Consider the following 10,000-nt stretch of genomic DNA (forward strand, 5'->3'; position numbering starts at 1 on the left):
GCAAACGAAGGTTCGGGCGCTGCAGCCGCGGCCAAGCAGGTGATGTTGACCAAGTGTTCGCTGGGACGCCAGAACTTCAACTCCACGTCCCGGGCGGCGGCTGTTTGGGAAGATAGAATATATTCACCGTTATTTTTTTTTTTTTCAACGCATTGTGTTTTATTCAGGATGGAGTCTAACAGCAGTTATTTTATATGAAGGAACGTAAGGGAATAATTTTTGAATTTAATATAACGTTATTTTAATTTTTTTTTCGTATTGGGTTTTATTCAGGATGGAGTCTAACAGCAGTTATTTTATATGAAGGACGTAAGGGAATAATTTTTGAATTTTATAATACGTTATTTTAATTTTTTTTCGGATTGGGTTTTATTCAGGATGGTGTATAACAGTAGTTATTTTTTATTTTTGTATGAAGGACGTAATGGTATAATATTAAAAATTTTATAATATTTTTAAATCACCGTTATTTTGTTAATTTTGTTTAACAGGTTAGGTTATATTCAGGATGATGTCTAACAGCAGTTATTTTATATGAAGGACGTAGTGGAATAATATTAAAAATGTTATAATATTTATTTAATATTTTACAGTAGTTTTTTTAACATTAATTTTTCCTCGCGTTGGGTTTTATTAAAAATGTTTTTTCAAGCAGTTATTTTATATGGATTAGTGAAATGATATTAAAAATAAATTTTATTTTTGTATTTTTCAGTAGTTATTTCATACAAAGTAATAGAATAATATATTTTTTTTATTTTGCTAATGTTTTTCTTATACCTCAGCAGTTATTTCATCTGAAAGAGGTTAATATGGTTTTTCTCTTACGAATTTTTATTTTCATTTTTATAGTAGTTTTTCATATGAAGGGAATACTAGAATAATATTTTAGTAATTTTTTATTTTATATTTCACAACAGTTATTTCATGTGAAGGGAGTAATATTATAATTTTGTAGTTAATGTTATTTTTATATCTCACAGCAGGAAATATTTTATTTGTTTTAATGTTTTTTTCAAAATTTCAAAGCAGTTATTTCATATGAAGGAACTATTAGAATAAAGTGTTAGTTAATGCATTTTTTTTATTATAAAGCAGGTATTTCCTATGAAGGGAGTAGTAGATTAATATTTTAGTTATTTTTATATATTTAAAAGCAGTCATTTCATATGAAGGGGCTCTCAGAATAATACTTTACTTGTTAATGGTTTTTCAAGTGCTTGCATGTCGTATAGAAACGAAGTTGTATTATCCATTAGATTTTCCGTTATGAATGAATGTGAAATGAAGGGGCATATACAGTTTTTCTAGTAATGAATGACAAGGAGTAAATTAATTGTGAATAACTTCATTAATGAATATAGAGAAAGACTGATACGTTGTAGTAATGAATATGAAGGGAAGGCATATAACAGGTTTTTCCCGTAAGGAATTAGGAGGAATGAATAAAATTTCTCATGTTGAAACAATTGATTTCAAGAAAGGCTGATAAGTGATTTATGCACTTTATCAATGATTCTAAAGGAAGAAACAGAGCACCTGATCTTTGTAAATTGAGGAATCCAAAACATAAACATCGAGATTAAAATAAGTTTCAGAGTATATATCCAAGTTGTCCCTTAATTACTTAGAGGGATAAAAAGAAGAAAAAAAAACAGATATCATCTAAAGTGTTCGAGAGGTGAGTTTTAATCAAGATCATTTCTCATATTCATTTATTTTTGAAGGTCAGCGACTAAGGTCAAGATTTTCCGGCCTTATATTGTTCTCGGATTTCTAGTTCCTCGTTGGACGAGTCGGTTACGTGCTCGACTACCCATCTCAGGGTCCGGGATTTTGTTTCTGGTGATAGAAATTTATTTCTCGATGTGGTTGGGACCCCACAAGAAGCTGTAGGTCCCGTTGCTAAGTAACCAATTGGTTCCTAGCACCGTAAAAATATCTAATCCTTTGGGCCAATTCTTGACCTTGACCTATTTTTCTTTATTCTTGACCTTGACCTATTTTTCTTTATCCTTGACCTTGACCTATTTTTCTTTATTCTTCACCTTGACCTATTTTTCTTGATTCTTTACCTTGACCTATTTTTCCTTATTCTTGACCTTGACCTATTTTTCTTTATTCTTGACCTTGACCTATTTTTCTAGGTCACAGATCCATTTAAGAGATTTGAAATTATATTACCTTTTAGCGTTATTTTTAGACGAAAGTTCAAACGAAAGCCTCTGAAAATTGTTATTAATCTGATTACGGACTAAAGAATGAAGGTTACGTAATGCATTGAAATTCAATTAATATTATGTAATATCCACGGCGAACCAAATGCAGTCAAAATATTTTAAAAAGTTAAATGATATTGTTCATAATAGGCCGCGCATTAGTGACAGTTTGTATGTTTCAGGAAGTAAGAACTGGTCAGGGGAAATTTTGTTCCCAATATTGCGAAAACTATGGCAGCGTTTCTGCTGTGTTATGGATACATTTGCTTGTTAGTTTGTGGTTATGTATAATAACAGCTATATATATATTATATATATATATATATATATATATATATATATATATATATATTTTTTATATATCTATATATATATAGATATTAGATAATGATATAGATATAGGATATAGATATCTATTATATATATATATAGATTATAGATATATCTAGACTATATCTATATCTATATCTATATATTATATCATATCTATATCATATCTATATCTATATCTATATATATATATATATATATATATATATATATATAGTACACATATACATATATATGTATGTGTATTATGAATGTATGTGTATGTATATCACAATTATTAAGCCGCGCCTGTTATTTATTACTGAATTCACCATACCTAAGGAATAACTTACACCGAAGGGTAATTAATAAGTGTATCTGCACTAGCCAGGCCAAGGTTCGAATTCTGGCCAAGGCAAATAAAGTTTAAGTGCAAAGCTGTATCAAGGATGCAACTCGTTTCAGATAATTTCCATGTCATCACCTGCCTCTTATACACGTAATTTATTAGCGGCACATCACTATTGTAAAAGGAAAAAAAAAAAATACCAACACCGTGTCACCCATCTCTGCCACCAGTTCGGTGTCCTCTTCTCTGGATGTGGAGGTCCCTCCTTTTCAACACCTCTTTTCAGTGGCATGATCAGTATGGCCTTGACCTGCCAGCGAGTTCGAGTCTCGGGCATTCCATTGAGGGGTCAGAGATGTGTATTTCTGGTGACAGAAATTTACTCTCGACGTGATTCTGAAGTCACGCAAAGCCGTTGGTCCCGTTGCTGAATAACCACTGGTTCCATGCAACGTAAAAAACACCATACAAACAAACAAACACCTCTTCCTTGTTCCTTTAGTTGTTTGTACATTTCAATTTTGTTATAAATTCTGACCGCATTGATCGCCAATTGAACCAAAATTCATAACCTGTTCGAAGACGCACAAAGATTAAAAAAAAATTCACGCATTATTTCCAAATTCATAGCCTGTTCGAAAATGCACACAAAAGTTAAAAAAAAAAAAAATCAAGCATTATTTCCAAGTTTGAGGCCAAATCCAATACAAAATTAAATCAAAGAATGAATAAATAAATAATAAAAAAAAAACTGCAGTTGCGGGTATATTAAACTTAATTATACATTTTGACTACGCTCGCTGATGATTGGTAATTGATTCCTTTTAGTTCTGATTGATTGATTGATGTAAAAATGTACCATGGCGTCACAACGACTTAGGTTCTGGAAGGGTAAAATATCAGTTTTAGTATTTAAAATTAAGGTCTTTTTGAACACACGCTGATGACACAGGCGCACCATTGGAAAGGAATATTGTCGACTTTATACTTTATTAAGGTATAAATGATCTTTTTCAGTCTAACTTTACGTTTTTACACTTTCTGTATCCCTTCCCTTTCCCCCAAATTCCTCTCGCTGTGTCTTAATTTACAGAGAGAGAGAGAGAGAGAGAGAGAGAGAGCGCACAGCATTTTTCAGTTCCTTTCTTTTTTCCGTAAATGGTTTTAGTTCTCTCTCTCTCTCTCTCTCTCTCTCTCTCTCTCTCTCTCTCTCTCTCTCTCTCTCCGGTTCCGGTGGGAAGAATCTCTCAATAAAAATTCGTCGTGTTTGGCTTTTCCCTCCACCATCTTTTTTTTTTTTTATATATATATATCGTTTTACACTCCCTTCATCAATTTCTTTTCCTCCATTAGTCATGACTAGTCTGCCTCGCTTATCCGCTGAGGGTTCGCTCAGAGTCGTCCTGTTATTTTTATATTTTATTTATTTATTTATTTTCTTTTACTCGTTCTCCGGATGTGTTTAGGCGTTTTGCCCTCGTAAGGTTATCCGGACATTTCTTTTCGAATGTTTTATTTGTTTCCGTCTCTGCTTTTTTCTCTCTCCACTCTTCCAACCTTTTTCGTATTTTGTGTTTTTTTTTCACGTCTTTCGTCCTCGGTGAATTTCTCCCTCTTTTTTATTGTTTGCTGTTGTATTTTTATTTTTCCGTTGAACAATGTTTCCTGCGTTATTGCTTTTTTTCCATTTCTCTGCTCTTCCTCCGTTTTCTATATGTTCTGAGTTTTCATCACCCGTTTTCTTTATCAATCGTTGCTGTAATTCACACGAGGGGTTAAATAATTAGTTAATTAACTATTGTGGCTTATCTGGCGTTGCACCACAGCAGGGGCTGTTCTGATGCTATTCAGACAGATTTGTGTTTCGATATTCACATAGGAAATATCCAAAATACATCCATATCGTTTTCGTAATTTTTGTGGATTAATTTGCCCCTAATCAGATGTCAACAGTCCATTATCGATGTTTAGAGTCGTTAGTAAAAGTAGTGAATATTTTATCTAAGGGAATATCTCATCTCAGGGTTGGGTTTTTTCACTGTGATTATCAACGAGACTGGGAAAAATTATCCTTACCTTGCCAGACCTGGTAAAAAAAAAAAAAATACAGGAAGTGGGTCCTGACTTCCCCCCGCAAAAAAAAAAAAAAAAAAAAAAAGAATCCAACAAGATGAAAGATTGTTTGAATCTGTTGAACGGTATCTAGGGGAGAATTTCCCTGCTTGAACGCAACATGAAGGGACTCGTTGAACGCGTCCCCCGAGAGGAAGAAACTCGATAGGAAACAGACAGGAAATAACAGATCACGTCACGACGGAGAGGGAGAGAGAGAGAGAGAGTCTGTACAGTATCTGCAGACGCAAATTCATTATTTATTTTTGAGCTTTAAGAAATAGCTAGCTATGCGGCTCAACGTCGTAGAAGTAAACTCCAGCTCTCCCTCTGTATTTGTTAATTTCCTAATTACGTCTGTAGTTAATTGAGATCACCACCCGATCTGCAACGGATGTAATTACCGATGAAAAGAGTTTTGTGCGTTGCGTAATTAACTCAAATGATGACGTTGTTAATCAGATTAATTATTTCGGTCGCATCTCTTCATATGAAATTAGAGAGAGAGAGAGAGAGGGGGGGAGGGCGATTAATTCAATATCATATTCATTTGCATTATATGTGAACTCCGGTGAGTCACTGAAGCTTTTAAGGAATTAATTACGCTTGTCATTAGGCCATTTTGCTTTCAGTACAGATACATCATCACCTTGTTATAAGTTTGTCAGGGCGATTCGTCCGTCCAGACTAAATAAAGCTACAGTTTGCCAATGGCGTCGAACGAGGAAATTGATAAGTAATACAGTTCTAATTCTGCGTATTTATGTCAAGGGTAATCGCACAAAATGGCCATAGGCCTAAGGGTAGGTAAGGTTAGGTTAGGATATCAGGTTTCTTGAATAAAGTATTCCAACTTTGCTCCTGGACACCCTGTAACTTTCATATTTGCAGTAAGCGTTAGCCTATACTCTGTTTTTTTTTTTTATCTGTCCATCTGCCTGTGGTGTTTTTGTATGGTAACACTGCGTCCCGGGCTTTAGATAGTTACGCTATGTGTAAGTTTTAGGTAAATAAAAGGATATCTGGGTGTACATTTGCAACTGAAAAGTGTTTTAAGAATTTACTGTATGCGAATTACACCGTTAATATTCGAGAATATTATTATAATCGTTGAATGTAAGCTGAATGTAAGTATCTAAAGCCCGGGACGCAGTGTTACCATACAAAAACACCACAAGGGCAGATGGAAAAAAACAGAGTATAGCCGAAACGTAGAATTAATAATTAATACAATTCAGGCACTGCGTATCTATGTCAAGAGTGATAGCACAACTTGGCCATAGACCTAAGGGTAAGTTAGGTTAGGTTAGGATATCTTATCTGTTTCTTGAATAAGCTACTTATAAGATTAATAGAACAAACTGTCCATAGGCCTAGGGTGAGGTAGGTTACGTTAGGATATCTTATCCGTTAATTGAATAAGCTACTGGAATTTTAGTGTAGAACATCATTTAAATTTAATAGTCTCTTAAAGATTTAACGTAAGTTTTAAAGTAGTCAAGTTTCTCGGTTGTCATATAAACATACCAGGACGCTTGAATTTATACAAATAAGGTTATTTCGTTGTGGGTGGACTTCAGTTCTTTTTTATTGTTTTTTTTTATGAAGTTTACTTTTCTATAAATAACTCGTGCCGCGGAAACATAGCAAATAAACTAAAGCTGCACCGATAATTAAAATTTGCTCCGTGGAGTAGAAAGGGGTCTGCCATCACTGCTAATTAATGTTGGAAAGGATATTAAGTCCTCTAACATAACAGGGGTCACCGATTGCCAACCCCCTTCCAGCCCCTTCTCTTTTCCCCTCCTACCTTTCCCTCCTCCTCCTACCCCCCCCCCCCCAAACCCTCATGTGATTAATTTGCCCAAAAGGAAAATCCTCCCACTGTGACAAAAGCAACCATTAGCAGTAATTAATTTTGCATTTGGACTTCAAAGTCCAAACCGCCTTCTCTCTCTCTCTCTCTCTCTCTCTCTCTCTCTCTCTCTCTCTTCATAGATGACGAATGGACGGCGTTATAATAGACTGTCACTGAGGTCTTTCCCCAATAGCTGTTTCTTTCAACAAATGTTTTATTTCACCGCAAACGGAGACGCAACGAAATTAATAGGGTGTGTGTTGTTATTTTTTAATTTTTCTTTTTTTTCTTTTTTTATTTGAATTGACCCAAGACAAAATGAGTTTCATAGAAAGCAGAAAAAATAAAGGAAGGTGTATTTAATTTAATTATTTAAATTGACTCAAGACAGAATGAGGTTCATAGTAAGCAGAAAAAATAAAGGAAGGTGTATTTAATTTAATTCAATATATTTTATTATTATCATTCTTCAATTGTTTTAGTTTTATTCTGTTAAATGGTTGACAGGTTTTAGGGAAAAACTGAGACGAATATAAATCCATTTTTAAGCACTATTTAAAAAAAATTAAATCATTTTTTTTCTAGTTATTTGAATTGACTCAAGACAGAATGAGGTTCATAGAAAACAGAAAAAATAAAGGATGTCGTATTTAATTTAATTCACTATTTTTTTAATTATAATTCGTCAATGGTTTTAGGTTTAGTCTGTTAAATGGTTGACAGGTTTTAAGGAAAAACTGAGGGGAATATAATTCCACTTTTAAACACTATTTTACAATTTTGTTTTTCAATTATTTTTTCTTTCTAGTTATTTGAATTAACTCAAGAAAGAATGAGGATCATAGAAAATAGAAAAAATAAAGGAAGGTGTATGTAATTTAATTAACTTTTTTTTATTATTATTATTCTTCAGTTCTTTTAGTTTTATTTTGTTAAAGGGTTGGCAGGTTGTAGGAAAAATTGATAGGAATATAATTCTATTTTTAAAAACTATTTTACCATTTTAATTTTCTCAGTATTATATTTACCTTCCATGAAATAATAATAATTAATAATCGTGTGATATTGTGTCGATACAAAAACCGGGTAATTAGTTTCATTTATTGTCATTTGCGCCACTGAAACATCACTAAGGAAGCGCTATGTTTTGTTAAATATGACATTTTATTTTTCATATATTTTTTTCACATTTAATTTCTCATCACAAAAATAGAGCAGCCTGATAGTGGTGTTTATATTGTATCCATAATCATAATGAATTATTCTGGTTTTGATCATGTTTAGTTCTATGCTTTTTTAATTAATTTGTATTTTTTTCATATTTAATTTCTCACCAGAAATAGAAGCTATACAGAATGTATAGCAGCCTAATAGAGGTGTATTTAGTGTATCTTTATTCATTGTGAATTAATTAGGTTTTAGTCATGGTTAATTCTGTTTTTTTTTTTTTCATATTTAATTTCTCACCACAAGTACCACATATACAAAATATATAGCAGCCTGATAGAGGTGCATTTATATAGTATCTATATTCATTGTGAATTAACCTGGCTTTAATCATGTTTAGTTCTCTGTTTTTTTAATTAATTTCTATTTAGATCCGTAAAGGTAACAGGAAATTCAAAAGGGAGAAACATATTCTCTCCAGTTAGAATATTCTTGTTTTATTTATACAAGAATAAAGACGAAATCAAATCAGAAAAGAGGGATTAGGTCATGATAGAATAGAAAGTCTGCGTTGCTTACAAAGTCCTTGTCATTCGAATGCATATTCTTTATTAATTAATCAACCCTTTCACGACGTATTTCTTCATAAATAAAACCTTTCGATACAAACGGCGGAAGTGGGCTGCGCTTTTCAAAGCCGAATTAAACTATATGAACGTATGAGGAATGAACACGATTGAATTCGGCCGTATTATTTATTCAGGATCTCTCTGAGAGGAGAAGAGAGAAATCGAGTTAAAGTACGAGGGGGTGAAACTTGCCCAGACATTTCAAAGAGAAGTTTGCCATTCGAATTTGTTGTAAAATGATTTGATTCGTATCAAATAGAAAGAAACGTTATACAGCGTTTGGAAATGACGAAGGGTTAAATGAATGAAAGAAGAGAGAAGAGACGAAAAGAATGAGATTAGCCAGGCTGCTGGGTTCCGTAACTTACCAACCGAGCAAATAGGACGTGGAAAAGCACTTATTATTAATTATAATAAGTCCTTTTGGGAAAAGTGCCTTTTGGGTAGATGCTGTTCCCGGAGGTATAGTGATTTTGAATTTAAACGATAAACAATACCTATGTCTTATTGTATGAGGTATATATAAATGTATATGTATGTAATATAATGTATTTTAATTATTACAAGTGTTTTGTGGATATTTTAAGTACTATGCCTTTTGTTTTCATCTTATCGAAAGGAACAGTAAATTAGTTCGCCAAAGGGAGAACGGTATTTTGTCACAGGTAAAATGGATTTTTTTTTCTGAGAAAAATTCAAATTTATGAGAGTTAAAGTGCCAATTTGTGAGAGTGAAAGTGCCAATACGTGAGAGTGAAAATGGCAATTTGTAAGGGTGAAAATACCAATGCGTGAGAGTGAAAATCCCAATTTGTGAGATTTAAACTGCTAATTTGTGAGAGTGAAAATGCCAATTAGTGAAAGATAAGGTGCAGATTTTTTTTAGGGGGGAGCTAAGAAACGAATTTGTAAGAGGGAAAATGCAAAATTTATGAGAGGAATATGGAAATATTTTTGAGAGGGGAAAACAAATATTTATGAGAAGGAAAATGCAAATTTATGAGAGTGGGAAATGCATATATTTGTGAGAGGGAAAAGGCCAATTTATGAGAGGGAAAATACAAATATTTATTTGAGGGAAAATGCAAATTTATGAGAAGTGGAAAATGCAAATATTTATGAGAGGGAAAACGCAAATATTTATGAGAGGGGAAAACGCAGACATTTGTGAGAGGGAAAAGCAAATATTTGAGATGGAAAATGCAAATATTTATGAGAGGGAAAATGCTAATATTTATGAGGGAAAATGCAAGTATTTGTGAAAGGTAAATGCAAATTTATCAGAGTTCAAATGCAAATATTTATTAGAGTTAAAATACAAATATTTATGAGAGGGAAAATGAAAATATTTATTAGA

At 32.7% G+C, this 10,000-nt stretch overlaps 1 protein-coding gene across 1 annotated transcript in view; it reads right to left on the reverse strand.

The window, feature by feature from the left end:
• LOC135213052 (uncharacterized) overlaps positions 1-10,000 on the reverse strand; it is a 168,749-nt gene that overhangs the window by 58,914 nt on the left and 99,835 nt on the right. The window contains exon 4 of the mRNA XM_064246886.1: positions 1-100. This exon is cut by the window's left edge and continues 30 nt beyond it. Coding sequence (XP_064102956.1) covers positions 1-100 — 100 coding nt within the window. The remainder of the gene's footprint in view (positions 101-10,000) is intronic.

Source organism: Macrobrachium nipponense, chromosome 42, assembly GCF_015104395.2.
Source record: "Macrobrachium nipponense isolate FS-2020 chromosome 42, ASM1510439v2, whole genome shotgun sequence".
In the NCBI taxonomy this organism is placed as follows: Eukaryota; Metazoa; Arthropoda; class Malacostraca; order Decapoda; family Palaemonidae; genus Macrobrachium; species Macrobrachium nipponense.